The sequence below is a fragment of the Cokeromyces recurvatus genome (assembly GCF_025118155.1).
Source record: "Cokeromyces recurvatus strain NRRL 2243 chromosome Unknown BX663scaffold_12, whole genome shotgun sequence".
NCBI lineage: Eukaryota > Fungi > Mucoromycota > Mucoromycetes > Mucorales > Mucoraceae > Cokeromyces > Cokeromyces recurvatus.
In genome coordinates, this window is record NW_026251398.1 from 639,646 (window position 1) to 667,480 (window position 27,835).

Sequence of the window (27,835 nt, forward strand, 5' to 3'; positions counted from 1 at the left end):
AAAAAAAAAAAAAAAAAAAAAAAAAGCATATTTGATAAATTTACAATGAGTAGAAATAATGGCTTTAAGTAATTATGTAATAGATACTTTTTTGTGTGTATTTTATATTTTACTCTTTGTATTGAACATTTTATCAGAAATAAAAGAAAAATGACATCCATGAGTTTATAATTATCTTTTATTTATTTGAATTGAATCCTTAAATGTATTAGAATTTGAACCTCATATTTCAAAATAGGTTAAAGTTCACTAAAGAAATATACAAAAACGACAAGTCAAATGGTGTAATAATATCATATTATAGGTCTTTATTGTTACCTTATTATTTTTACTTGAAAAAAAAAAGAACCAGTAAAGTCATTTTTCCTTTGTTAAATTCCTATTTAAATAGACATGAAAAAGATTATGCTTAATTTTTTTTTTTTTTTATAAATATTCTTCATACATAACAAATAACTTACATTCCTTCCAGTTAACTTCTTTATATCTATTTTTTGGTCTTTTCTTCTCTTAACATAGTTTACTTTTTCTTTTAATATAATTCCATTTTAATTGCCTTTTTATAAGGTATTTGTCTTTTAATCATCTTCCCATAGTTTGTAATATATTTATATATATATATTACTTTCATTACAATCTTACTAATCTATATACATATATACATATATATATATTTACATAGCATGATTTATATACCAGGATTTAGATGCCTTGTAGAAATCATCAAGGGCTTTAAACGTCGCAAATTAACACTGTTCTCAAAATTTAGCTTCCTCAACTTGGTTGTAGTCGAAGTTAAATTTGTTTATTCAATTGACCCTGCTTCATTTGTACCCAATGTATATCAACAACAGTCTGCTCAGGTTCAAATGGAGCCATATAAGGAACAGCAACAGCAACAGCAGCAAATGCCACATTCTTCCTCTTCTGCTTTGTCAAACTGTGTTGTATTCATGCTAAACACAGTTGTTAAAACTTTAGATTGTATTGGATTGGCAGGACAACTTGAATGGTTCTATCAACAACAAATTGAGGAAATACACAATCTAGATTTGTTGAAAAATCAAATAGCAACTAAAGGCTCCTCTGGTAGTAGTACTTTTGCTGATGTTACCACCTCTCAAGGTGCCTTTGTAAATGTTCCTGATGATTTGAATAGGAAAGATGCTATAGTACAAACAGACATGCTAGCATCAACGAATATAAATAACCAGAGTGTCGTTAGTTCTCTTCCTCTTCCAACGCTAATTGAAGATACAGATACCTCTGTAAATGATGATTCCTCTGGTAGTAGCATGATCACTTACTCTGAAAATAGGACCCAAGATGGAGGTATTCCTGTAGTTGTTGAAGGCTTAAATGATAATGCTATCTCAATTATGCCTCGTGTCAGCTTAGATATGGATAGGCTCTTTAATTCCAGGATAGCTCCAGAGCATAGTTCGGAATTGCTACATGTACTACTTGAATCTGAAGTTGCTAAAGAACTAAATAGTAGTACACAGCAACCCATTGTAGACTTACAGCTACCTACTACTACTACTACTACTACTACATTTAATCAGCCGCCTTCATATCCTCAACGATCCACCAACACTAGCCATCCTCTCATTGTTCAACGTTCTACTAATCTTTCGCAAGAAGAAATCATTTATATTAAATTAACCTCCTCATTTGTATCAGAACCCGAACAAGATGATGATGATTGCGTGGACCTTGAACGAATGGGTCATGAAATATTCAATATGATTCAAAATGAAGCCTCTTCTGGGCCGTTCACGAGAACACCACAGACAAGGGTAGAGTCTGCAGTACCCTATGATAGACAAAATGAAATAATTGATCTTGAAGCTCAACAAGTAGTTGTATTGCTTCAATCACAGGAACAACAACAACAACAGCAATCCTATTTAAATCCTTTAGGTCAACCACCTTCAGCAAATTATATCGTCATACCAATGGCTCCTGTTTTAACAGCTCCTCCTGGTCTACTAGTACCACAAGCCTATTATCAGGGATATCCAGACTATTGTCAGCAGCTTACTCATATATATCCTATAAATATCAATCCTTATTATAGTAATCTCAATCAAAATGCTTTTAATTATATGCCCAATGGTGCAAACAATTTATTCAACAATTCATCTTATCACTCTACTCTAGATAATTTTACACTAGCGCTTGTAAGATACATTAAATTAATGCTACAAGGTTATAGAGCAGAGACGTGTGTCCACATGCTTTGTCCAAAGCAACATTATACATTTGGTAAAAATCCTATTGCATCTGGTCTTAATGGTGGCATTTATCCTGTCGCAAGCCTTCAAGACCCGAATTACTTTAATTTCGTTATAAAACGAATGCTCTATCGTAAACAGAATAGAGTAAACGGTGATATCGACAATATCGGTTCATATGGTTTAAACATGATCTATAACGAAATTTGCATTCTTGGTACTTCTAACCATCCTAACTTGCTTCAGTTGGTTGATATCTACATTTATAATAATTCTATTCAAATTGTTATGCCTCGTATGTTATGTGATTTGAATGATATGCTCACGGGTGGTGATGTAGACGATTTAATGAATGAAGATTTGGTTATTTTTATTGTTCTCAAAGTAACGCATATATAATTTAAGGTTAATTTAATAGCTAACCTTTTCTTTTTTTTTTTCCTCTCTCTCTCTTTCTTTTTTTTTTTTTCTTTTTTTTTTACCTTAGGTAATCAAGGGCTTGTGTTATATTTATGATTTATATGGGTCTTTTCACGGTGATCTTAAAACTGAAAATATTTTTATTTCCAGATGGGGTGAAATCAAAGTTGCTGATTTTGGTTTTGTAACTCGAGTAGGAAATGAGATTCAAGGACATTTCGGTACTATGAAAGTAATAACAAAAAAAAAAGAAAAGAAAAGAAAGAAAGATAGATAGATTTATTTTACATTATTAGGCAATGGCTCCTGAAGTTGCTGATCCACATAAAACATTTAATGAAAGTGCTGATATCTGGGCTATTGGTATTCTTATCATTGAGCTCCTTGATCGTGGTCATCCTACAGCTGAAATTGAAACTAGAACCATGCTGGCTAATTCAGGTAATGCTTTTGAGTTACTAGCTTGTAGAACATCATCACCCAAATCAGAAAGAGATGAGTTAATAGATCCTGAATTCAGAGATATAATAAGATCTACTTTGGATTTAGATCCCAATAGACGACCTAAAATTCATGAATTAGAAGAGGTATAGAAATATATAAATATATTATATCTTAAACCCATATTTCTCAGACTCTCTTTTCTTTTTTCTTTTTTTTTCTTTTTTTTTTTTTGTTTTTCCTCGCTTAGTCTATGACCAGGCTTTTTGAGAGAAAAGCTACAATGAACGATGCTGATTATCAGAAATCTCTATACACATACGCTAGACGCCATACAGAATAATCCTTTTATTATCTTAATTTGTAATATTTTAAATGTATATTAATTAAATGTATAAAAATATATAGATATCTTTCTCATTATAGATATACATGCATTTATATTGTTTGGCTTTTTAAATCAATCCTGCTCTGAGTATGACTATGAAAGAATTGATCCAACAAAAACTAAGCTTCTTCTAACTAGTGTGTATGACTCAAAACACTCCTACCGAAAATAAAAAAAAAAAAAAAAGTTATTTCAAAGCCTAAACCATGAAATATACAATTAAGTCGAACCTAAACTTATTCAAAACTAAAAGTAATTTTTCCCAAATACAAGATAGAACATCACAGATTAGCCAACAGGTATAAATAGGATGAATTTTAAAGAATTAAATCACATTGTAATAGAATGAATTATATTTCTATTCAGTTGAACTTTTACCTATTTAGTTGGCAAGAGTAAAATATGTATATATTTATATAAATATTTATATTTATAAAAATATAAAGTACTCATTTATGATTAAGAAATATAAATTATCTCGAGCAGTTAATGAAGTTTATTTAGATGCTTTTGAAGAAACTACAAAAAGTTTCCTTTCTTTATTCTGGACTGAAATGATTACAAAGTTCTATCTTTATTTGTAAAGCAATGCAATTTTTTTTTTTTTTTTTTTTTTTTTTTTTTTTTTTTTTTTTTTTTTTTAATGAAATAAAATAATAAACAAATAAATAAAAATGAAAGGGCGACACGAAATTTAAAAAACAGATTTAAACAAATAAATATATATGGAAGTAAACCAAAGTGTCCACTTCATTTTCGTCTTCATTTTTCAAGATAATCATAGAATAATGCCATTTACTAAAAGTAAAAAGAAAAAAAAAGAAAACAATTTTAAAATTAATTAAATATATAACAAAATTTTAGAATATACTTTTGCTCCCCTTCCTTATACCAATCAGGGCGACTCCATTAAGCTTGAAGCAGATCCTAAAGGAAAGACATTCGCTTATACAAATGGAACATCAGTATTTATGAGAGATTTGGAGGTAAAAGAAAGAAAGAAATAAAAAGTTAAAAAAAAATGACATTAAACGGAACAAAAAAATAGAACCCCTCTTTAGCTACAGAATATGTTGGACACAAGTTCCAAACAACAGTTGCTCGTTATAGTCCAAGTGGCTATTATATGACTTCTGGAGGTAATTAGAAAATGTATTTACACGATTAAGAATGAAGAAAAACTAAATATATATATACATGCATGTAGATGCTCAAGGTAATGTTCGCATTTGGGACACTGTTAATGAAGAGCACGTCCTTAAAACTGAATGTCGCCCTGTCACCGACAAAGTTACTGATATTGCTTGGGATTGTGAAAGTAAACGTTTGATTGCAGTTGGACAAGGCAAAGAACGTTTTGGTCATGCTTTTAGCTTGGACACTCTTTCCTCTGTAGGAGAAATTACGGGCCATAGTAAAGTAATTAATGCCGTCAGTATTCGTCAACAAAGACCATTCCGTGCCGTTACTTGCTCTGATGATATGACAGTTTCCTTTTTTACGGGTGTCCCTTTTAAACATGTAAAGACAATTCGCGATCATACTAGATTTGTTCACTCTGTTCAGTTTAGTCCTAATGGTGACTTCTTTGTAAGTGGTGGTGCAGATGGTAAAATATTTTTGTATGATGGTAAGACGGGTGATAAGTTGGATGAACTCGTTTCCGAGGATAATGCACATAAGGGTAGTGTCTTTGCTCTTGCTTGGTCTCCTGATAGTACTCAACTTTTATCCTCTTCTGCTGATTACACTGCAAAGATTTGGGATATAAACACTAAATCAGTTGTGAAGTAAAGTATAAATTCGATGAGTTTTATATATCAATAGATATTTATTTATTTATTATTTTTTTTTAATACTATAGTACTTTTGAAATTAATTCAGCCCTTAACAAAGTCGACAACCAACAAGTGGGTAATTTGTGGAAGAATGATTATTTAATCACAGCTTCTTTGTCTGGTGAACTTAGCTACTTGGATAAAAACTCTGGTAAAGTTTCTCGTCGTATTGACGGACATAGTAAAGCTATTACTGCACTTACTGTTAATCAAGAAAATGATACATTCTTTACCGGCTCTTATGATGGCCGTGCCTATGGTTGGAAGTATGGTGAAGAGGGCGATCATACACTTGCTAAACGTATTGAAGGCGAAGGACATGGAAATCAAGTAACTGCTTTGTCCTTAAAGCAAGATGAACTTTTATCTATTGCCATGGATGATACTATTCGACTTGGTTCGAGCAAAGAATTCAAATACAGGTAATCTAATAGTATATATATATATATAGATGCATGTATTTATATATGATGTTAATATATATATATATATATATGTAATATAGTGGTAAGGCTGCTTCTACCGGATCTCTTCCTACTTCACTTTCTATTTCAGATAATAAAACAGCTGTTATTGCAACAAATGAAAGTATTGTAGTCTATAATGATGAGCTCAAAAAAATAGGTGAACTCAAAAACCCTGACTTTACACCTTATGTTACTGCTATTAGTCCTGATAGTAAAACTGTATTTGTTGGAAGCACTCAGGTAAATTAAAATGCTAACACGCAGCAACATATTTACTCATGTATAATTATTTATAGGATAATAAAGTTCGTATCTATGAATTAAATGATGGAAATTTAAGCCTTATTGGTGAACTTGTCAACAATCTTGGAAATATTACATCTTTAGCAGTACATCCTAAATTAACTAATCTTATTGCAGTTGGTGATAGTGTAGGTAAAATCTTTATCTATGATCTAGAAACCAAAGAGCCCATCATTCAGAATTGGGTCTTCCATTCAAGTCGTATTACATCTATGGATTGGTCTTCATGTGGTAATTATTTGGTTAGTGGCAGTATTGACACGAATATTTATGTCTGGAATCGTGAAAAGCCTTTCAAAAAAGTGGCTATTAAAAACGCTCATGTACATGCAGTTAATCAAGTACGTTTCTTGCATAAAGCAGAAGGCTTGACCATAATTTCAGTTGGTCAAGATTCTGCTGTTCGTGTTTGGGAAGTTGCTTTTTAAGTAAACCATTCTTTTTTTTTTTTATGTAATTTAAACAATAAAGCGAATAAGTTATTTATACATGGCATAAAATAATTAAGACAATATATTTTAATAAGACGAAAAAAAAAAAAAAGTTTTAAAATCAAATGTTGTTACTAATGGAGTAAGCTTCAATATACATATTGGAAGAAACTTTGGCAGGTAAGGAAAAAAAATCTAACTAATACATAGGCCACTATTTCTACTGTCAATACCATTAATAGTAGAAAAAAAAAGAGAATTACTATAACAATGCTTAGATTTAATATAAAAATTCAACAAAATCAAAATTAATAGTAGCATTACAGGAAATCAGCAGAGGCAAGCTGGTTTTACTCTACAAGGCTATAAAATGATGAGACTATTGAAGGAAGAAAAAAAAAGTCTAATTGTTACGAACGACATAAATGATATAACTTAACTATGTTCAAGTGTTGTTAATAAAAATGGAATATAAATTTAAATCGTTACTTTTTAGATATATTGTATTGATTCGTGATGTATGAAATAAAGCAGAAATAATCCTTTGGTTTTTGACTGGATGATTATCAAAGAGACTTCATAAGAATAATTATGTGTCATATTACTCTAATGATACTGTTATTATTACATTTAAACTAAAAGTAAAAAAAAAAAAAAAAAAAAAAAAAAAAAAAAAAAAAAAAAAAAAAAAAAAAAAAAAACTACGATGTCATTTTACTACTCCATTTGGAAATAAACAATATAACAATATTAAATACTAACTCTTTTGGCTTATATAGATCGTTTGTTACCTCTCTCCTTTTTTTTCTAGATTATTATTACATCACATTATATATTTATATAGTAATAATGATAATTAGGTGTATTATATCTTTATATGTTGACTATGCAATGAAGGACATGAACATGTATAATAGTGAATTGCTACTACACACATATTATTGTTCTTTAGTCATTTATCCTTTCAAAGAAGTTTGAATATAAAGCATATATTATACAAATATACATGGATTGATTTAACTGAATTTAAATTATATAAAAAAAAGGCTTGTTGCTGCATTAAAAAAAAAAAAGGTACACAAATCTGCTGCTTAAGTATAATACTATTAAGCTAATATTCTATTCTCTATTCCCTATTCTATTTAACAAGAAGAAGGCTTAGTTCAGCGTAGATAATAGTGAGTATATGATATTCCTTTTACTTTTATTATAAAGCAATTAGCAACGTAAATAAAATCTATAACGACGCCAAGTGTAAGACAACAACAAAAAAAGTTTGTAAACGAATTTTACTCCTTACTTTTGATTAATGTGGGAACAATAAAAAAAAATATAGACTCTTACCCTTGGTTCTTGGCCCTTTTTTTTTGTATATTGTCTATTTTCCTTTTCCCCCTGTTACTCTGTCTGTCTGTTACTACTACTGTAAATAATATATAAAGACTAACATGGCTGCACTGTTAAATGGCGTATATAGTTATTTAAACACTACAAATTTACACTTGTTGCGCTAATAATAATAATAATAATAAAAAGTAAGGAGAGAAATTAACTAAATAAAAGATAACATCTTCATGTGCTTTATCTAGCTTTATTTGGCTTTTTTTTTTTTGACGCCAAAGCACTGTGCAACACATATGATTTTTGACGTTTATTGTTCTCATTAACCATAAAAACACTATAAAACTATCCCTTGCTCTTCCGTTTCCACCCTCCTCTTTCCTTTTTCTTTTTTTTATCATTATATTTTTTTATTATTATTATAAAAATTATTATTAAAAAAATGACCTTCTCTTGTAAGTATCTTTATCTTTTATATGTGTTTAAATACTTTTTTTTTATTATAAAATAACGTGTATAACTAACAAATATCGTTATTTTTTTTTATATAAACATTCTTTTATCTTCTTGCGTTGGCTTCCTCTCTCTTTCTGTGTGTATATACAACTATATTCTACGATAATAGCTATTTCTTCTGCTGCTTCTCTCTCTGTTCCCCCCATTGCCCCCAAGGCAGATATGCCTCCTCCTCTTTTCCTCCCAGCCCGTTTCGGGAATAACGTTTTGGCTGCGTTGGCTACCTCTGTCCCTGTTGGTCAGTTGCCTCCAGGTTCCATGGAGATGGAGATCGAAGATGATCTCATGGACCTGGTTGATGAGGTAGAAGAACTCGAGGTTCTTCTATCTCAGATTGACCTGAACGATGATCCAATGGAGGGTGTTGTCTTCGGACACATCTGGTGAAGTTGGGTTGTTTAGGGGTTCAGGGGTAGTCCCCCTAAGGTGATTTGTGTTGGCTTTGGCCTGTTTCTGCTTGCTGGTGCTGGTGCTGGTGCTGCTTTTGCAGATTCGTTTTCCTCTGTTGATTTCTGTGGGTTTTTATTTTCGCGCTTTTTTTTTTCCGTTTTTCTATAAAAACAAAAAGTTGCCTCAAATTAAAAATTTGTTTTAAATAATAAAAATAATAAAAAAAAAAATAAAAAAAATAAAAGTATAAAATACTTTTGTAAAAAAAAAAACCTACTCTTCTCGCATGTCCAAAGAATTAAAATGTATTGAAAATGTGTTGCTTTTGCTTTTTTTTTTATTTTTCTTAAAAAAAAATGACTTTTTCACAGTATAAATTTTATGAGATTTTAATATAAATAAACAAAAGATGGATTATATGAAAAAATAAAAATAATAAAGTGTTTGTTAGTTTATAAATAAAGAAGATTTAGTTAGTTGATGTGTAATGGTGAAAAGGGGAAAGGCAGATTAATCGCTAACATCGTTAGAGGAATCACAATAAAATAAATAAAGTATATAGAATATTACACAAAGAAGAAGTGGTGTATGGTTTCTTGAGTGTGCATACAATTGAAAGACACAACATGAGACTAGAAACTAGATTTTATCGCCCCTTCTTTTTTTTTTATAGATACTTTCTCAGTTTACTTTTACAGTAAAATAATTAATTAATGATAAAGACCAAGTTGAAACTCACTCATTAGTGATGGAAGAAGAAAATTGATTCATGAAACTACTGAAATTCACTTCTATATTTCTTATTCAAACTTGTTGCAATAGTGATGTTAATGCCAGAATTTAGTGACGACTAAACATCTGTCAAGATTGTAAGTTCAACAAAGAACATAAAATATTAGAGAAGGGGCTTTAAAGCATGAAATTCTTATGTTAGCTCCTAGTTAGAAAATGCTGCGATAAAAGCTTTAACAAAAATAGATGTGCGCTATTAAATTGCATAACTGAAGATTAGTTTTCTATTTTGTTTATTCATGAAGGCTCATTCTACAAATTAGCGGAAAAAGCTAGTAACAACAACATCGTTAAAATGAATGTTTTTTATTTTTCTTATATAAGGCATACAACATTGACCGAATATTTGATAAAACACGATATCCACAAGAAATACCACAAGCTATTCAATCAGGTCAATTTCTAACTTAGACAACAAGCCATAATAATCTACCAACAACAGCAAATGGAGTGACGAAAATTAACAATTGATAGTATATATCTATTGAATTATTATGAATCCTTTCCTTAATCTATCAAATATATGGTAATAACTGTATAAAATATAGTAGAAAATTATCAGATCTGATAATTGCATGCGAAGAATATTTTTAACAGCCCGCCTACTAGAGATGACTATAGCACAACTTAAAGCAAACAATGAAATAGCCTCTTTTATAACAATACAAACTAATCATGTGAATTCAACTATGTTAAATCATTGATGTAAACAAAGTCATGTATACTTGAGTTAAACAATCAAATCACACATTCACATATTAAAAATACATGCATAGTCTTTATAAACTGGTTTACATGGTTTAAGTATTTGCTTTTTTTTTTTATTCATAAATAAAGATAACTTATGACACACTCATTATTTAATTATAAGAGCTACAATAATGGGTAATAACAAAATTATATCATATGAATTTTAATCAATGAAATATTTTAAAGGCTCGTCTCGGGACCAAATAGCAGTTCCATCAGTCAATATAGAATAAAAGTCAACATCTCCATCATTTGATTTATGGGCTCTGATATATAAAGTTATTAACAAATTTATATATATTTTTGTATGTGTTATATTTACCGAACATGGATATATTTCTCATTGCCTAAATGAATTTTTCCGAAATAATTGATACCATAAGCGACATCTTCGGTAGCATATTCGACTAGAATATAGCATTCAATTCGCTTTAAATCATCCATTTCATGAAGACCATGAACATTATCTAAATGGTTAAGCTTTTGTATACATTTGTATTGCAATATATACATGTATTCATTTGCTTAGCATGAATTGTATGGGATGTCTGTCCTTTTTTTCTTATTTAACTCACCTCGTGAAGCTATATAGTATTACAGTATCAGAATTATATTCATTAAACTGTTACAATTCATTTAAGAAGAACTACAAACCTTTTTAATAACTTCTTCTTTCACTTCATGGAAAACCTACAACATATTCATTATGCACAAATTTCCTCATTTTTATTTGTTCTATCATACTTACCGCTTTTCCTTCTTCGTCAGCAGGACGAACTGGACCCATATTGTTATGATTAACGTCAGACATTTCTTTTTATTGATTTATATAAAAAGAAAAAAAAGGGAAAAAAGAAGGATATGAATTACTGATGCATATATGTAATATTTGCAATTTTTTGTGCCACCCTAGTTCGGGCGAACTTACAATTTTGTTACAAACAGTCCTTCAACCTAAAATTAATATTTTGTAAGACCTTAAAACTTTGAAAGATTCCATTACAGCAATACAGTAGATGTATTATACACTGCCGATGAACTAACACTTTGGATTAATATTCTTTTCTTTTTTTTTCTTTCTTTCTTGGAATACCTACTTGAAATATTTAAAAGATATACAGAAACCACTTCATTAACGTGATACTAACAAAGGTGAATTATAGTTGTTGCTGTGATAATTGTAGAAAATACATCCTTTCTAATAATACAATGAAATAACTCCTTCTCACCATTGTCCGACTGAATAATATAGAAAATTCCGTTGAAATTGAGACAGGTCCTAGTTTTTTTTTTTTTTTTTTTTTTTTTTTTTTTTTTTTTTTGGCTTGCTTAAACGCGATTAATTTTAAGTGTGTATCGTCCATACTTTAAACTATTCTAGGACAATTACCTTAACAAAGGAATTTTTAAGCTATAACTGGTATTTATGTTATACAAATGGGAAAATGCTTTTATTCTTCGTCTTTGAAGCAGGCAACCAACTGTACTAGGAACGATTGAATTATGCTTCAAGAAACAGTAAGTCAATGGATCTTTGAAGATAATTTTAAATGATGCCACAAAAATATTAAATCAAAATACTTTATTTTCTTAAACTTATCGTAGTCATAGGCTATATCAAAATTTCATATGATTATTTGTGCTATAGTTTAATTCACTTACTGCATCTGTAAGTAACATAAAATAAACTTTACTTAAGCATTATCTTGGCTTGGTTCTTGTATTGATCGCTTATATATTTTTATATACTTTATCAAATAATGACAGGATTCACAGTGAATCTTTTTATTTTTCTACCACTCAACCTCGGATATCAACTCTTTTTATAATTAATAACTCAACTTAATCAACTTGACTTGTACTTTCACTCTTATTACACGATGTCCTAAACAAAGCTAACTCCATTTAAAATAGGATAAGCTTGTTTGAATAAACTTTGATTTCTTTTATATGTTCTGTAACAACTATATACGATATGCTTATCAAAAACATGAATCGATATAAAAAAGATTCAGCTTAATTTATATAAATATGTATTTGTATATAGATTTAATATGCACGTGTTATGTATTCCTTTTTGATACACTCGGTGATTGAACAGTAATGTTATATATAAAAGATGTATATAATAGTAAAATTCAATATAGTCTATATTACACATACTGAAAAGATTAAAATATACATGCTAATAGTGTTATATATTTCCCTTTTCATTTCCCTTTGTATATGTGTGTATCTTCTATTAAACTTCTTTTCATAATAGTTACACAGAATTGTAGCTGTCCTGGACTTCCAATTTTTCTTCCTTATTGTTCATTTATAACTCTTTTCTTCTTCTATTCGTTCCCTTTTTTCATTGCTGTTATAAATACATATATATATATATATTATACACACACACATATATATATACATATATAAATATATTTTTGAAGAAAAGAAATGGATTCACCACTACAGTCATCAACGCCTCTATCAGAATATATGAGATCACCTACATTAGAAGCTTTATATCATGACTTGGATATGTTTATTAACGAATTAAGTGCAAATAATGATGATAATGATAATAATAATAGTATTCTTGATACGAAAAACATACAAAGATTTTCTAATGAAATAACTCCACTTGAATTAAAACAATCCTTGGTAAGTTATTATTTTCTTTTCCTTCCTGTGTTAAACTTGTATTATAGGAAAAACGAGAATATACTTTTACTACTACAAATGATAAATTTGTAAGCCCAGACTATTCTCATGTACCTGACCATTCTTCTCGTTTGAATTATGAAAATAACAATACTATTGAAAAAGGAGAAAAGACAATTGCATCCCTATCTATTAACAGTAATAAATCTAACTCACTCATGTTGACATCATCTTCATCACCACTATTATTTCCTTCTAATTCCTCTTCACCTAGACTTACGCCTACTTCACCGCTCTCTCCTTCTTTTATACGAACAGATAACAGTACAAACACCAATTATACCAACAATGGAAACATGAGTGATGACTATATATTTACAACCAGATCTAGTTCATTAAATCGAGCTACCTCTTCATCTGGCAAATCCATCATTGTTCAACTTTCTTCTTCTTCTTCTTCTGCCTCTTCTCCTCGACTCCTTCATCATAAACAACCACTTCAATTCATTTCTAATCCAGCATCACCTCTTGCTTATGAAATCAAGATACCAATTTACAACAATGAAAACTTGATGGACATTCCCAATTATGCATTCTTGTCTTATATAGCAGAACAATTCATGGATGCTGTAAAATCACTTAATGAGAGAAGGAGGATTTATTGTTCAGCAGAATATCCTTCAAGCTTTAATGGTGAGGAAGCTATTGAGATTATCCGTTCCTTTTCTCCCCCAGAGCTCAGTGATGGCATTTATCAAGATATCGCTCAGAGTTTGATGTGTTCTAATCCACCCCTTATTGTCCCTATTGATTCTTCAGAGAGGTCCATTAGGAAAAATAAATTTTATGCAAACTCTACAGAGGCTTATACATTAGTAGAAGCAACAACATTGAATGATATGCAAGGTATTTATACCCCCTTGACACGATGCTATTCCATGAGTTGTTTGCCAGGTCAAGCAGGTTGTTACTCTGCTTCTTGTCCAAATAAACTCTTTTCTCTAAATGGGTCTATTTTTAAAAAGCCAAATGCTATGTCTGTTCTTTCCTCTTCCTCTTATGACACGGTAAATAGTATAAAAAAAAGAAAACAATATCCATATGTAACATAATTTTTTATTGAATAAATAATAGACTCTTTCTCGAGCTTGGTCAGCAACAGTACCTAAAGAGGTTTTAAAGTCATTACCAGATGATGAGATTAAAAGGCAAGAAGCAATACATGAAGTCATTTATACTGAGGATGATTATGTTCGTGATTTGAAGATTTTAGATAATGTAAACAAGTTTATATTAATAGAATGATATCTGAAATAGACTAACACTTCATTTTAATTTTTTTTCTTTATACAAGGACTTTGCTAAAGAACTTTTATCTTCGCAGTGTATTGAAGAATTCCGTAAAAAAGAATTTCATGATAAAGTACTCAACAATTATGAAGAATTACTTTACATTCATGACGCTCTTTATAAGGAACTTCGCGATTATCAGGCTATCTGTCAAGTCAATAATCCAAATGGTATTGTAGATAAAATTGGTGATATCTTTTTGCGTCATGTGTCTCGTTTCAAGAATGCTTATCTACGTTATGGTCCACATGTTGTTCTTGCTGAGTATTACGCTAAATTAGAAGCAGACACAAATATGGTCTTTCGTCATTTTATTAAGGCACGTGAATCATTAGCACAATGCCGTCGTTTACCCTTCCGTCATTTCATCATTCTGCCTGTCACACGTCTTCAACGATATGGACTCCTGTTAGGTGCCGTTCTTAAAAAGACCCCTGAGGATCATCCTGATAAAATAGATCTGACAGATTGCATTGAACTCATACGACATGTAGCTGAAGCAGTGGATGAAGCCACTGTAGGAACAAAAAACACATTACGCATTTATGAGATACAACAGCGTCTTCGCTTTAAGCCAGATGATATCAAAAGTCAACAATTACTGGACTTGAATCGACCTGGTAGACGATTAATAAAGGAAGGAGTATTAATACGTAAATCACATGTTGTAGAAGCAGTTGACATTCATCTCTTTCTTTTCGATCATGCTTTATTGATGACAAAAGTCAAGAAGTCTCCTACTAAGAAGGAGGATGTTGAATACGCCATCTCAAAGAACCCTATCCCTCTCCATTTATTACATGTTCAAGACGCAACAGAAGGATTTTCAATTGGCATAAGAACACTAAGCAATGCAAATTATACCACCTCAACCATGACATCTACAACAAATACGCTTACACATGTCAATAGTTCAACCTTTGGTGTTAGTTATCCCATTCTATTACATCACCTTGGACGACATGGTGGAGAGTATATATTATATGCAGATAATGCAGCGAGTCGGTTAGATTGGAAAGAGAAAATTATACAGGCTAAATCTATGAAGGAAATGGCAGAGATTGAAAAACGAGTGTTTGAAATACGTACATTAAGTGATAATACATTTGCGAACAATAATTCTTCTTCAAGTAGTCAGAATCATGGTAAAGTGACTTGTACAGTACCTTTTATTGGACCAACAGGTATTCGAATGATAGCTATTGGAACACAGCAAGGCATTTGGATGGGTATTGAAGGAGACACAAATACGATACGACTTGCTTTAACACTCTCTGATGTGCAACAAATTGCAGTATTAGAAGATCATCATATTTTTCTAATTTTAGCAGGTATTTTCAGAGCACTTTATATGTATCTATCATATTCATATCGACTTTTTTTTTTTTTTTTTTTTTTTAAATAGATAAAACACTATATGCATATGCACTAGATCCGTTGATTCCTAGGGAATACTTTAGGCCTCAAAGCACCAAATCAACACATGTTGATAAACCTCATCAGAAAATTGCACAACATATCTCATTTTTTCATTCTGGTATATGTAATGGACGAACGATTATAATTGCCATGAAAAAACGAGGGGTTGACAGTAACTTTAAAGTCTTTGAGCCTCTTTGTGGTGATTTACGCAATCCAGTCAACAGCCATAAATTCCTTAGCAAAAAATCTGGATTTTTTCAAAACAAGATACCCTCCTGGTTCAAGATTTGTATGGAATTTTATATTGGCACAGAATCTTATGCGATTCAATTCCTTAAAGCACGTATAGTCGTTATTTGTTCACGTGGATTTGAAATCATTAACTTGGAAGCTCTCAACATGAATCGTAATTTACCTGATATGGCCCATCCTGACTTTGCATTTATAGCACAGCACTCAGAGATACGACCCTTGGGCATGTATCGTTGTCGAGAATATTACCTGTTATGTTATGATATGTTTGCATTTATGGTAGATGTTCATGGTACTTTAGTCAAGGATGCTCACATCATTGAATGGGAAGGTGTGCCTCAATCAGTAGCCTTTTATTATCCTTATGTGATTGGCTTTGATTCAAGATTTATTGAAGTTCGACATATTGAAACAGTAAGTCATAATATAGTATTTATTTTCATTTTTTTTTTTTTTAATATGAGAGATATTATTCTTTCAAATTTCCTTGTATTTTACAAGGGAGAATTAGTGCAAATCTTGGCTGGTACAAATATACGGTGTCTTCAATTTATTCAGCATTCTATTGCACCTGTTATCCATGGCTCTATGGGACATCCATTTAAACCTGATTTTCAATATATTTTCCAATTAGCAGGTCTATTTGAACCTCCCCTTTTAACATAATGCATTATTATAGAAAAAAAAAAAAAAAATGAAAAATGAAAAATAAATTGAGTTTAAATCAAAGTCCGGACCAAAAAAAAAAAATGAAAAAAAAAAAATGAAAAAATAAAGGCAAAATAATGTGGAGTGAATTGTACATAGTGTAAAGAGAGCGAAACCAAAAAAAAAAAAAAAAAAAAGGACAAAAATGACACAGTTTATAACTTTCTCTTTCACTTGATCAGAATACAGAAAATGGTAAAAATGTCGTTTACTTTTATATATCCAATAAATGAATAAATAAATGGATGGATGGATGGATAGATAGATGGATAGAATCGAGAAATTAACACATTTAATTTTAGCCTTCTCAAAAGTCATTCATCACTAAGGTTAAGCTTGGAAAGGCTAAGAAGCAAAATCGTCCTTTGCCTCACTGGTTCCGTATGAAGTCTGACACCAAGATTCGGTAAGAGAATTACTAAACAAAGAGAAGAGAGAGAGAGAGAGAGAGAGAATACAAAAAAAAAAGAAAAAAGAAAAGATGAATATTAATCTAATGCTCATCATGTATTTTTTTTTATTTTATTTTAGTTGGAATGCTAAGAGACGTAACTGGCGTCATACCAAGTTGAACATCTAAGTAATGTTCACCAACAGCATACTCAACTCCCAAAACAAAGTTACAAATATCAAATCAACTCGACTTTTTCTTTTTTATTTTTTTAATTTAATTAGATTGCAATAAAATCAAAAAGAAAAGTGAATTTGATCAACATTATTTTATGCTCTTTTCTTTTTTTCGTTTTTTTTTTTTTTACTAGATTATTGAATTCAGGGAAAAAAAATAAGGAGGGGATTATTTAGCTTTTTTTTTTGTCGACATTTATTTACTATATATTTATATGTATTCAGTTAGTTATATAAGTATACATAATTTACACACTTAAAAGAATCCAAATGTATTTTCGCCAGAATAGCTACAATTTTTTTTTTTTTTTGAAAAGAAAAAGAAAGTAAATAATCATTTTCGTAGTAACTACAAGTAATTAAACTTACGTGATATATAAAAAGCCATCTTCATCTTTATGCTCTTCATATATCGCACTCATAAGAGCTATAAGAAAAAAAAATGAGTATATGATGTATTTTTTTTGCATTGACTATGCACACCCCCTAATCACACGCCTAATATTCATTTATCTATTTAATCAAGTTTACCTGCAGTGGGTGGTAGTATTTCATTCACAAAGATAAAAATAGCCTTTTCTGGACTTAACTTGATCCTTTTTCTGATCACATAAACAAACTGGCCCACAGTCAAGTCTGCAGGAACCAAGTACTTTTTTTTATCAATTGTAGGAATATCACTTTTTTCTACTTTTTCACATATAACTGGAATACGATCGGGATATTTTTGTCGAATTCTTTCCGCTTCAGCCTTACGTTTTTCTATTCAAAAGAAAAAAGATAATACAAATATATATATTTTTTTTAAAAAAAGATATATTTGCATAAACTACCATTTATTTATTTACTATACCAAAAGGGTGTTCATCCTTAAATTTTGAGCGCATTCTAATTTATATTATAGCTGTAGTAAAAAATAAAATAAAATAAATATGTGTATATATGAAAGAGAGAGAGAAAAAAAAAAAGGAAAAAAAAATATATCGCATAAAACGGATTTTATATATTCCTTTTGGGGTGTATGTGCGTGTGTGTGTGTGTGTGTACAATATGCATGTGATCACAATTAACCTGATGATATAAATTTTTGATGTTTTAATTGGTTTAAATTTATGCAAATATTTTTTATATTAAAATCCACTTTATTTTATTTATTTATTTTTTTTTTAAAAAAAAAAAGATAAGATGTCAATTGCAACAATAATTACAATATATACATGTACACATGTGTATACATTATTATCAACAAAATTTTTAAACTTTAACTGTTATTACATTTAATGTTATTTTCAAACTTAAAGATGTTCTTTTTTTTAAAAAAAAAATAAAAGAAAAACTAAGCATAAATATTAAAGAGAATACTTTAATCTTCAAGAAATGTCTATTACAAGTTGTCGTGAATATAAATTAGTTCAACTTGAACAGAATCAGGTTTATTTGCATTTGCTTTTTTTTTTTTCATCTTGTATAAAAACAGATGATGACAATCAGTCATGAACACACTCTTTTGCAAATTCAAAATATTTCAAAGAAAAGATAACAAACAAAAAAAAAGATAGTGTTATAATCTTAATTACATGTGTGATACTGTATACATAGATATTACGTAAGAATTGCCATATTATACACATATATTAGTATATTTAACAAGAATAGACAGTTGGATTACTAGTTTATGAATTTATGCTGTTAGTAAATCGTGAAAGCTTTATTTTCATTCTTTCTGTAAACGAATGCAATAGTACATCTGTACTGATTCTTGTAAGCATAACTAGTTCATTCTATCAAAAAAAAAGGTATCTTAAATTACTGCAATTATTTTTAACAATATCCTGTTTTGATTTGTTAACTTTATGCATATCATTTATCTGTTAATACTGAAACCTATCCTTTGATCTACCTTGTGTTTATATCGTAATAAATCTGCTTTTTTCATTTCCCAACTTTTTTTTTTCTTTAAAAAAAGTAGTTCAGTTTATATCTTATTCCGACCCGAGCAAATAATTTGATTTATTTGCATAATGAGAGGTGTGTGTATGTGTGGGGGGGAAGCATTTAAAATCTTAAATAACGTAATATTATAGATTTCATCTAAATCTATCATCTTTTTGCACGCTTCTATTTTTTTTTTTTTGAGCTTTGCTTTTTTTCTTTTTTTTTTTTTTGGTCTTATTTTCTTGTCTTGACATTGCAACATGCTTCCTCCATTAACTGATTCTATTATTGACAATGTTGGCTCGACACCCATGGTCAAGCTACAACTTCAACAAAATGGTATAATTGATTGATTATTATTATATAAATATGTATATTATTGACACATTCTATAAAGTGAGTATAGTCGCGAAATTGGAATATTTAAACCCTTCAGGAAGCGCTAAAGACAGACTTGCCAAATATCTGTTGGATAGTAAATACATAAATGAACCCTAAAAATATGTATATGTATCCTTATTTATATATAATAGAATATGAAAAAGAGAATCCTTTTCGTGATGCATCCAGAAATAAAACATTAATTATTCCTACTTCAGGTAATTTGGGTATCTCTTTAGCTACGCTAGCGGCTAAGCGTCATTATTATCGAATTATTGCTATATTACCTGAACGTACTTCAAGTGATCGCATTGCAGTATTAAAGGCTTTAGGGGTGGAAATCCTGAGATCACCTAATGAGGTTAGACCTGAAGCACCTGAAAGTGCTTATTCTGTTGCTGCTAAACTTGCTGAACAATTAAAAAATGCCATCATCATGGACGAGGTATAATATATATATATATAACATTACTATTTAGATATTGATCTATGAACTAAATATGTATAATAGACAAAACTACGTGATTTAACAGCTTATCATGAATTAGCACAAGAAATTATTGAACAAACTAAAACAATTCAAGTGGATTCTATATTTGTAGGTGCAGAATCAGGTGCCATGCTAACAGGCATTGCACACTATATCAAAGAAAAATTACCCAATATTAAGGTAAAAAAAAAAAAAGGGAGAGAGAGGTATACAATCGTTAGTCATGAATTCAAATATAATATTGCATTTAGATTATTGGCGTTGAACCTGCTGAATCAATTTTAAGTGATACAGAACCAAATTATCCAATCCGTCCTGTAAGTTATCGAACATATGTCTTCATTTACTCGCATATATTCCCAAAAAAAAAAAGACACTAATGTAATGTAATGATGTTTAAAGGATTGGAAAATAGAGGATTTGGGTAACAATTTTTTACCAGAAAGTTTAAATAAAAGATTAGTAGATGAATGGGTTAAAGTCTCTGATAAAGAAGCCTATTCTGTTGCACGTCGATTAATTCGGGATGAAGGCATTCTCTGTGGACCTTCATCAGGTGCAGTGGTAGCGGCTATTCACAAAACTCATTATACCTCTCCTGTTGTCATTCTAAATGATGCAGCAAAGAATTATACATCCACTCTCTTATCAGATGATTGGTTATTTGAAAATGATTTAGCTGATGACTTGATCACGCGTGAATTGCAATACATTTCACAGGATAGATACCGTGCTGCTAGTGTAGAGGATCTTCAATTAGCTGCTGCTGTCACTATTAACCCTAGCAGTACCGTTTCGCATGCATTTGATTTAATGTTAGAGCGTGAATACTCTCAATTACCTGTGATTAACAAAACGAATAAAAAGCTTGTAGGCTACGTCTCCTTGAGTGCTTTGCAAGATCAGTTGGAAAGGGGCTCAGTTCAATTAACAGATACAGTAGAGTCCTGTATGTACACATTTAAAAAGGGAAGTGAAGGAGTGAATAAAAAATATGAAATCATTACACCTGATACTAGTTTAGCTGAACTTGGTATGTATACATGTCTATATCAAATTACATGATATAGTAGTAGCTAACAAAACTTTATATACTATATACAATATGTATATAGCTAAATTCTTTGAAAGAAACTCATTTGCAGTGATTACAGATGCACATAGAAAATGGTGCCTTGGTGTAGCCACAAAATATGATTTAATTAGTTTCTTACATCGTCGTCAATTTTTATAAAATAAATAATTATACATGTTTTTTTTATTTATTTAGTTGTGATTTCTACTTCATATATGTATTTACAATTACGTAATGAGAATGTTTCCTTTCACTTATGCATCATTCCTTCTTTTTTCTATTGTTGTATTTCGACAATTTCATTGTAGTAGAGCTGTTATTATTAGCAAATAAGCCATCAATTAAATAAGGTAACAATTCTCTTCTCCACTGATCTTTACAAGCTTTCTTTGCACGACCCACAGACTTGGAGATAGCATCCCAAGGGATAGTAGCCATATCATCTAAACTTTTCACTCTTACAATAGCTTCTAAAAGATCCTGTCTTTCATGATCCTGCCATCGTGGCTTGTTGTTATTATTCGTAGTAGAAGAAGATATTTTATTAGTTGGATGATTCTTCATTCTCTTTTGAACTTTAGTTGTTTCGTTCACATGACGCGCATATTGAGAGGCAGTCAAGTTTAGCATCTTGAGACTACTATCTTGTTTGGATGTCTTATCTCGAGGAGGTCGACCACGACGATTTGTAATAAAACAACAAGAACCCTCTTGTCTCTGATAAGATGGTGTATCATTAAAGGAACCAGTCTCCTGCAATCTTAACAGACCTTCAATTGCCTCTACTTCTCTATGATCTTTCAAATTATTTACATTCAGTAAATGTTTAACTAACATGGTCTATTTTCTTTTAAAATTTAAATGGAATGGGGGAAAAAGGAAAAAAAAAAGATATACATATCAATTACGCTCTTTTTATATGCATATACGTCAAAGTATCCGTTTCCTTCCTTTTTATTTTATTTTTCTTTGTTCAATTCATTATGAATGTAATTGAACTTGGCTTCATTTTAGATAAATATTATCAGAAGCTATATAAAGTAATTGAACTATATTATTGTATGTATTTTTTTTTCTAATCATTGTGCTATAAATAATATATTATGTTTATTATTATTATTTTTCAGTGGTAATATTTATAATAAACGTTTGATATTAAATGTTAAACAGATTGTCATCACCATAAATCCATATAGAATCAAGAATAGTGCAACCCATCTTTTCCAATTTAATATTCCATTCTCTTTATCTTTAGAAGGATACATTTTAAAATAAAATAAGCCAGGTAGAATAAAGGAAATGATGGTTGAACCTGTTGAGCCCACAAAGGATAAGATGATATCAAGCTTCGAAATACTAATTGCAACAAGATAACTAGTAATAATAATACAAGTTGTAACAATGAAATGATATCTTCTATTTATATTTTTAGGCTGAATAGAATCTAATATCTTTTCAATGGACGCTCTACAAGGATGTGCTTGAAGAGGATAACTAAAGATAACTAATATCACAATAGCTAATCTACCATAAGCAACAAAATAGGTCTGTGGATCTAATTATGAAAAAACTATCATTAGATATCAAATGTAATCTATAAAAAAAAGTAATTCTATTTACATTCAAGAATTATGTTTCCCAATACATCTTTACCAAAACTAAGATAACCAATAATAGCTACTAGTTCATAGATACATGCAGCAGAGCCAATGGAAGTGCAAATAACCTTAACAATCGATTTTTCACTGTTATCTCTTAATTCATTATAGACTGAAAATATCTAATATGAATATGAATAAACGTATTTGTATATACACATCTATTTATATACAATAAAATATATCATGTAATAAACTTACATTTTGATGGCAGGTAAAAGCAAAAATAAATACAGGCAATTGACCAAATATTTTTGTTGAAAAGTGAAAATATTCAATAGATTCAGGAGGAGGAGGAGGATAATTAGGAGAAATAAAATGATATAAAACAATGATAACTAAATAAGCTACTGCAAATAAAGCAATCAAACTTGTGTATTTAAGTGAATCCAACTTTCTCAAGTAACTTAAGGGACCCACTGCAGTTATCATAGACAAGGTTATCCAAAAACGTCGGTCCATTAATAATTGAACCCTATCATCTGCATGATAGAAAAATGAACGAATTACCTTTTTTTTTTTATTTGGTTAATATATGCAAGACAATTATGTATATTTAAGAAAAGGGAATATTATTTACCTGTGGCATTAAATCACCTATAATAATTAAATAGCTAATTGCTACACCAAAGCATTTAATAGCAATTGCCATATCAAAAAAGATACCTAATTTAGGCCAAGTTAATTTTGATAGGGAAGAAAAAGATGCATTCCTTCCTCCTACTTTATGTGCACATCTTGATAGAAAGTATAATCCAAGACCAGATGTAAATCCTGCATATAATATCAGTAATATACCTGGTATCAATCCCATTGATGCCACTGCAGCAGGCTACAAAGAAGAAGAAGAAAAAAAAATCATCATGTTAGATTATTATATCAAACTAAGAATTCAATTTTGTAGAATAGTACCATAGCCAGCATGCCTGTTCCAAGGATTGTGTTGGAAAGATTAATAGAAGCACTTGCAATAGTTGCATTAGGTTCTTCAAAATCAACAAGTTGATCATTATTACATTCAAGTGATTCGTCTGTTACATTCGTTAATAAAGGGCTATGTTCATCTAATGAAGCGCCAACATCTGAAAATATAGATAATGAAGGAGCAGAAGATATTGATGATGTAGTTGCATCTTTATCTATAATACTGGAGTAATTAGGCATTTCTAACAAAAAAATAAAATAAAATAAAATAAAACAATAAAAGGATTATTAATAAAAATCATGAATACACAATAGTAGCTTTTTTTTTTTCTTTTTTTTTTCTCAACCTCCTTTCTCAACGGATCTACTATATATAGTATAGTCAGGATACTCAGCAGCAATGAACAAAATAGTATTTCACTTTAAGCTAATAGCAATAATATCTACTATATTTAATACTGTTTCTTTTTTTTTTTTTTTTAATTTCTTGAAAATTTAATAAACCATGTACATTCAAATTGAAGTAATTTTAGATTAGTGGATGTAAAAGACCATGCTTAGATCGATGAATATACTTTAAATATTCACAATTCTAAAGTACTTGAACAATAATATACGCATTTCATTTTATAATCAAAATTATCTCATTTAGATGATTAATCCAAGAAAAAATATTCCCCTCCCCGTATTGTAGAGAAGATGAATATAGAGAGTTATATATTTTTATAATGAAATATACACTATAATAGAATAATAACTATTATTGTTAGATGTTATCTATTGACTTGTAATCTCCTGAATTTAATAAACCTCTTCCTTTGATCTATTGTAAATGCATATTCAAGTTTATAGTGACAGATACGAATGAATAAGATATTCTATTTATTTTATTTACATGCAAAAGTAATTCTATTCTTGCTTCTCTTTCTTTCTTTCTTCTGCACATATTGTATTCTTTACTAGTCTATTTTTATGTCTTGATAATGTCTTCATATTAATTTTTTTCGAAATAGAGATTGCTCATTGTAGCTCAATCATTGTTTAGCAGTTGAAATATAAAAAAGTATCCATATACTATAAGATCTTCAAAGTAGTGAGTTGAGACAATTTAATTATTAGCATAGAGTTGCTTTTTCTAATTAGTGTATAGTAGTATTTTACTTGGCAATATCTTTTTAATTTTCAAATGAGCTCATCTTTGTTTCCCAAGATATATTCTAACTTCTTGCATTAAAAAATAGATGGAATAATCACATACTGTAATGAGTCAGGTGAATGCTAACATGATCTGTAAGAGAAATATGCCTACAATATCATCATTTTATTTTTAGGTAAGATTCATGTATACATAGGATATTCAGATATAGAAGTAGAAAGACATAGATAGAGATACATTCATTATCATCCTTTAGATGTATAAAAGGTGCTCGTTGAGGAGGAAGGGTGTAATTTATGTAGCTGCTTGTGGTAGAAAACAAGAGGAACTGCCTGCATCTGTATCATATATATTTATTTACGGGTGACTCTTGACCTTATGTATTTATTTGTCTATGCCTTCTCAACTTCCTAAGTCAGACCTAAAATTTGGAATCGTTATCATAATCGAAAGAACTAATGTTTCGCTTACTTTATAATTCTTCTTTCTTCCCGCCGTCAATCAGTTTACCTTTTTGAATGAGTTTATTCCCCTCCTCATTTATAATGTAATTATTTAGCTTGTCTTCTGTTTGTTTCTGGTATAGCAGTATAATGCTCTATAGAGCGCATGTATTAGTATTACCTTAGTTAAAAAGATAAATTTTGCGTCAGTTACCAAAAATAATGATAATAATTTTAAATAATAGCCAGATAAATTGCTTTTTAATAAACAATCAATATCTTTTTAACTTCAAGTGTATATTATGAAATAACTTATTTCAATCGAGTACCACGACTCTCTTCTGATTGATCTTCCAAGCTACCATCTTTCAATAAACTTGAATCAAAGATATTAAAAAGATATACAAATATAAATGTAAGTTTGCAAATATGCTCATAAGAATTCATGAATGTCTAACATTTCCAATGCTAAAGATTTTCCTCTAATGGAACGTATTCTTAACGGTATTATATGAAGATTTTTTTTTTCTTTGGGTTAATAATCGGTATTCTCAAAGCATTTATTCTGCTTTTACCACGATTGTATTTTTTTGAAAGGAAACTATCCATTGTATTTTGTGACGTTTCAATCAAATAAAGGGTAAAAAAAAAAATAACTGGTGGTAGAAAGCAGCAAACAAAGGGCACAGTTAGATTATTCATCAAAGATGTCCTTATTGAGATGTACAAGTTTCCCTAAAATGAAGGATTATTATTTAATTCTGGATAATGCATTTATACAGGGAAAAAATAATAATAATTAATAGGATGATTTGAGGAGCGTGGTTACACATGTATCTTATTACACTTCAAAACTCAACCCGATTGAACAATATTGGTTGGCTGTTGAAGAGAGAATTTAAATTACTATTTAAATAGTTACATACGATTAAACAGTAATTTTTATTTTAAAATGCATGACCCTCCTCCCCCCCCCATTTGAGCACAAGATATAATTAAATACATCAAATTTCCCCGGGCTGAGTCAGTTTAAAGGAATAAGGAACGAAAAAAAACCTCTTTAAGGATCAGGAGGAAAATAATTACATACACTATTTTCTACAAATTATTCGTGTAGTTTTAAAAATATAAAAATTGATTCAGGCTCAGAAATAAACTTCGTCCATTAAAAGGAAATAGTTTCGTGCAATTAAAGAAAAATATTTCGTGCAGTATCAGGAGCCTTTCTTTCTCACTTTTATATTCCATTCAGTATGAACTCTTTTATTCATGAAGACGGAAAAAGAAACATGTTAGACGACCAAGGAAATGAAGTCTTTACGATCGATATAGAAGTGAATGATGAAACTTATCCGCTTGAAAATGTAACGAACTTGAACCAGTACTTCAACGTAAAGCCAGTTGAGAGAATAGAACAAAGAAAAAGAAGAGAAGCTGCCCGAGGAGTTCAATAGTAATAACCAATCATCCGGAAAGGGTAAGAGAACCTACAGACACTATAAGCCTGAAGATAAAGAGCGATTTTTTCATTATTTACGAGAAAAACATGGGCGTAAGAGAAGCAGCTAGAGCCCTTAAAATGCCAGAGATCACTGCTCAAAGTTGGTACGAAAAAAGAAAGCCAGAATCCAGAGGAAGTAATTGAAAGAAAAAAGGGTAGTGGTAGATCTGTGGGAAGACCACCTATTCTTGAGAGAAGAGCATGAACAATTCTTGAAAGAGCTTATTGATGATAAGCCAAGTTTAGTTTTGGAAGAGATGATGGACAATCTGACAAGCAAGTTTGAGGACTTATCTATTTCAAAAAAAAAAAAACTGCTCTTTACAACTTTGTAACCAAAAAGTGCAGAATTAGTTTGAAGAAAGCACATTTCCACTCAGTAGAGCGAAACAGCCCTGAAAAAATTCAGGAGAGACATGATTGGGTAGTAAGGTGGAATGAAACAGACCTTGATTTCACGAGTAACTGCATCTTTATTGACGCGGCAGCTTTCCATATCAACATGAAGCGCTCTGTAGTATGGTCAAAAAAAAAAAAGGAAACCATACCGTTGTGGTTGTACCCAAGACAAGAGCCAAAACAACAGCTATTTTGGGTGCTATCTCTCCTTATGGTGTAGTAAACATCAAAGTAAGAAGACCAAGAGCACCTGTTCATTTGAAGTGGAGAAAGACAGCAGGTAGTACTCAGACTGCTGGAAATATTAAAGGCGGAACTGTCACTGGGTACTACTTTAATTTCGTTGCAAGTACCCTTGATATTTTGTATCAGCATAAGCAATTTAAGGACAATTACATTGTTATGGACAATGCTCCTATTCACAAGCATGCTGATATCAGAAAATACAGTGAGCAACGCGGCTACGTCTGTATTTATCTTCCAGATTACTCCCCTGAGCTCAATCCAATTGAACAATTTTGGTCAGTATGTAAAAGCAAGCTTAAAGGAGA

General features: G+C 30.2%; 10 protein-coding genes across 10 annotated transcripts; 6 read left to right on the forward strand and 4 right to left on the reverse strand.

Annotated features, from left to right (window-relative positions):
- Positions 1-45: 45 nt before the first annotated feature.
- Positions 46-3,441, forward strand: BX663DRAFT_569121 (kinase-like domain-containing protein; the record flags this gene model as incomplete). Its single annotated transcript, XM_051532114.1, has 5 exons — positions 46-68; positions 683-2,621; positions 2,725-2,889; positions 2,954-3,244; positions 3,349-3,441. The coding sequence occupies 5 exons, from the start codon at positions 46-48 to the stop codon at positions 3,439-3,441; spliced, it is 2,511 nt and encodes an 836-aa protein (XP_051383046.1).
- A 1,016-nt stretch (positions 3,442-4,457) lies between these two features.
- Positions 4,458-6,522, forward strand: BX663DRAFT_531127 (WD40-repeat-containing domain protein; the record flags this gene model as incomplete). Its single annotated transcript, XM_051530361.1, has 6 exons — positions 4,458-4,472; positions 4,535-4,625; positions 4,694-5,276; positions 5,351-5,746; positions 5,830-6,031; positions 6,088-6,522. The coding sequence occupies 6 exons, from the start codon at positions 4,458-4,460 to the stop codon at positions 6,520-6,522; spliced, it is 1,722 nt and encodes a 573-aa protein (XP_051383047.1).
- A 1,703-nt stretch (positions 6,523-8,225) lies between these two features.
- Positions 8,226-10,067, forward strand: BX663DRAFT_561122 (uncharacterized protein). Its single transcript, XM_051531916.1, has 4 exons — positions 8,226-8,321; positions 8,492-8,700; positions 8,785-8,886; positions 9,889-10,067. Exons 1-4 carry the CDS (start codon positions 8,309-8,311, stop codon positions 9,973-9,975), a joined length of 411 nt encoding a protein of 136 aa, XP_051383048.1. The 5' UTR covers positions 8,226-8,308; the 3' UTR covers positions 9,976-10,067.
- A 289-nt stretch (positions 10,068-10,356) lies between these two features.
- Positions 10,357-12,016, reverse strand: BX663DRAFT_543048 (uncharacterized protein; the record flags this gene model as incomplete). The annotated part of the gene is made up of 9 exons (XM_051530832.1): positions 10,357-10,580; positions 10,637-10,794; positions 10,890-10,898; positions 10,969-11,004; positions 11,063-11,127; positions 11,544-11,593; positions 11,705-11,846; positions 11,977-11,981; positions 12,009-12,016. The coding sequence occupies 9 exons, from the start codon at positions 12,014-12,016 to the stop codon at positions 10,478-10,480; spliced, it is 576 nt and encodes a 191-aa protein (XP_051383049.1). The 3' UTR covers positions 10,357-10,477.
- A 733-nt stretch (positions 12,017-12,749) lies between these two features.
- Positions 12,750-16,688, forward strand: BX663DRAFT_509434 (CNH domain-containing protein). The gene is made up of 5 exons (XM_051527617.1): positions 12,750-14,030; positions 14,098-14,241; positions 14,318-15,644; positions 15,719-16,401; positions 16,489-16,688. Exons 1-5 carry the CDS (start codon positions 13,182-13,184, stop codon positions 16,651-16,653), a joined length of 3,168 nt encoding a protein of 1,055 aa, XP_051383050.1. The 5' UTR covers positions 12,750-13,181; the 3' UTR covers positions 16,654-16,688.
- A 172-nt stretch (positions 16,689-16,860) lies between these two features.
- Positions 16,861-17,413, forward strand: BX663DRAFT_509436 (60S ribosomal protein L39). The gene is made up of 3 exons (XM_051527618.1): positions 16,861-16,890; positions 16,998-17,101; positions 17,227-17,413. The coding sequence occupies exons 1-3, from the start codon at positions 16,888-16,890 to the stop codon at positions 17,273-17,275; spliced, it is 156 nt and encodes a 51-aa protein (XP_051383051.1). The 5' UTR covers positions 16,861-16,887; the 3' UTR covers positions 17,276-17,413.
- Positions 17,372-18,287, reverse strand: BX663DRAFT_509438 (microtubial binding protein). The gene is made up of 4 exons (XM_051527619.1): positions 18,176-18,287; positions 17,854-18,084; positions 17,692-17,749; positions 17,372-17,612 (listed from the first exon to the last, which is right to left on the reverse strand). The coding sequence occupies exons 1-4, from the start codon at positions 18,207-18,209 to the stop codon at positions 17,579-17,581; spliced, it is 357 nt and encodes a 118-aa protein (XP_051383052.1). The 5' UTR covers positions 18,210-18,287; the 3' UTR covers positions 17,372-17,578.
- Positions 18,288-19,459: 1,172 nt separating this feature from the next.
- BX663DRAFT_509444 (tryptophan synthase beta subunit-like PLP-dependent enzyme) lies at positions 19,460-21,393 on the forward strand. Its single transcript, XM_051527620.1, has 7 exons — positions 19,460-19,596; positions 19,655-19,732; positions 19,791-20,083; positions 20,150-20,308; positions 20,380-20,445; positions 20,531-21,161; positions 21,244-21,393. The coding sequence occupies exons 1-7, from the start codon at positions 19,518-19,520 to the stop codon at positions 21,360-21,362; spliced, it is 1,425 nt and encodes a 474-aa protein (XP_051383053.1). The 5' UTR covers positions 19,460-19,517; the 3' UTR covers positions 21,363-21,393.
- BX663DRAFT_509447 (uncharacterized protein) lies at positions 21,382-22,092 on the reverse strand. The gene has a single exon (XM_051527621.1). The coding sequence runs from the start codon at positions 22,038-22,040 to the stop codon at positions 21,465-21,467; it is 576 nt and encodes a 191-aa protein (XP_051383054.1). The 5' UTR covers positions 22,041-22,092; the 3' UTR covers positions 21,382-21,464.
- Positions 22,093-22,292: 200 nt separating this feature from the next.
- On the reverse strand, positions 22,293-24,109 carry BX663DRAFT_509450 (transmembrane amino acid transporter protein-domain-containing protein). Its single transcript, XM_051527622.1, has 5 exons — positions 23,774-24,109; positions 23,442-23,693; positions 23,063-23,371; positions 22,824-22,983; positions 22,293-22,758 (listed from the first exon to the last, which is right to left on the reverse strand). The coding sequence occupies exons 1-5, from the start codon at positions 24,023-24,025 to the stop codon at positions 22,340-22,342; spliced, it is 1,392 nt and encodes a 463-aa protein (XP_051383055.1). The 5' UTR covers positions 24,026-24,109; the 3' UTR covers positions 22,293-22,339.
- Positions 24,110-27,835: the final 3,726 nt, after the last annotated feature.

What these genes read in the sequence shown, in the direction of transcription:
- BX663DRAFT_509444 (XM_051527620.1), top strand. Translation starts at nt 19,518, where the DNA reads ATGCTTCCTCCATTAACTGATTCTATTATTGACAATGTTGGCTCGACA. An exon ending in AAAAATTACCCAATATTAAG is followed by an intron (nt 20,309 to 20,379) that starts GTAAAAAAAAAA and finishes TATTGCATTTAG; the next exon opens with ATTATTGGCGTTGAACCTGC. An exon ending in CAAATTATCCAATCCGTCCT is followed by an intron (nt 20,446 to 20,530) that starts GTAAGTTATCGA and finishes TGATGTTTAAAG; the next exon opens with GATTGGAAAATAGAGGATTT.
- BX663DRAFT_509434 (XM_051527617.1), top strand. Translation starts at nt 13,182, where the DNA reads ATGTTGACATCATCTTCATCACCACTATTATTTCCTTCTAATTCCTCT. An exon ending in CCTCTTCCTCTTATGACACG is followed by an intron (nt 14,031 to 14,097) that starts GTAAATAGTATA and finishes AATAAATAATAG; the next exon opens with ACTCTTTCTCGAGCTTGGTC. An exon ending in AAGTTCGACATATTGAAACA is followed by an intron (nt 16,402 to 16,488) that starts GTAAGTCATAAT and finishes GTATTTTACAAG; the next exon opens with GGAGAATTAGTGCAAATCTT.
- BX663DRAFT_509438 (XM_051527619.1), bottom strand. Translation starts at nt 18,209, where the DNA reads ATGCGCTCAAAATTTAAGGATGAACACCCTTTTG. An exon ending in AATACTACCACCCACTGCAG is followed by an intron (nt 17,750 to 17,853) that starts GTAAACTTGATT and finishes TTTTTCTTATAG; the next exon opens with CTCTTATGAGTGCGATATAT. An exon ending in GATGGCTTTTTATATATCAC is followed by an intron (nt 17,613 to 17,691) that starts GTAAGTTTAATT and finishes AAAAAATTGTAG; the next exon opens with CTATTCTGGCGAAAATACAT.
- BX663DRAFT_509436 (XM_051527618.1), top strand. An exon ending in AAGTCTGACACCAAGATTCG is followed by an intron (nt 17,102 to 17,226) that starts GTAAGAGAATTA and finishes ATTTTATTTTAG; the next exon opens with TTGGAATGCTAAGAGACGTA.
- BX663DRAFT_561122 (XM_051531916.1), top strand. An exon ending in ATGAGGTAGAAGAACTCGAG is followed by an intron (nt 8,701 to 8,784) that starts GTTCTTCTATCT and finishes TGGGTTGTTTAG; the next exon opens with GGGTTCAGGGGTAGTCCCCC. An exon ending in TTGCAGATTCGTTTTCCTCT is followed by an intron (nt 8,887 to 9,888) that starts GTTGATTTCTGT and finishes TTCTTATATAAG; the next exon opens with GCATACAACATTGACCGAAT.
- BX663DRAFT_509447 (XM_051527621.1), bottom strand. Translation starts at nt 22,040, where the DNA reads ATGTTAGTTAAACATTTACTGAATGTAAATAATTTGAAAGATCATAGA.
- BX663DRAFT_509450 (XM_051527622.1), bottom strand. Translation starts at nt 24,025, where the DNA reads ATGCCTAATTACTCCAGTATTATAGATAAAGATGCAACTACATCATCA. An exon ending in TAGGTGATTTAATGCCACAG is followed by an intron (nt 23,372 to 23,441) that starts GTAAATAATATT and finishes AAAAAAAAAAAG; the next exon opens with GTAATTCGTTCATTTTTCTA. An exon ending in GGGAAACATAATTCTTGAAT is followed by an intron (nt 22,759 to 22,823) that starts GTAAATAGAATT and finishes TTTCATAATTAG; the next exon opens with ATCCACAGACCTATTTTGTT.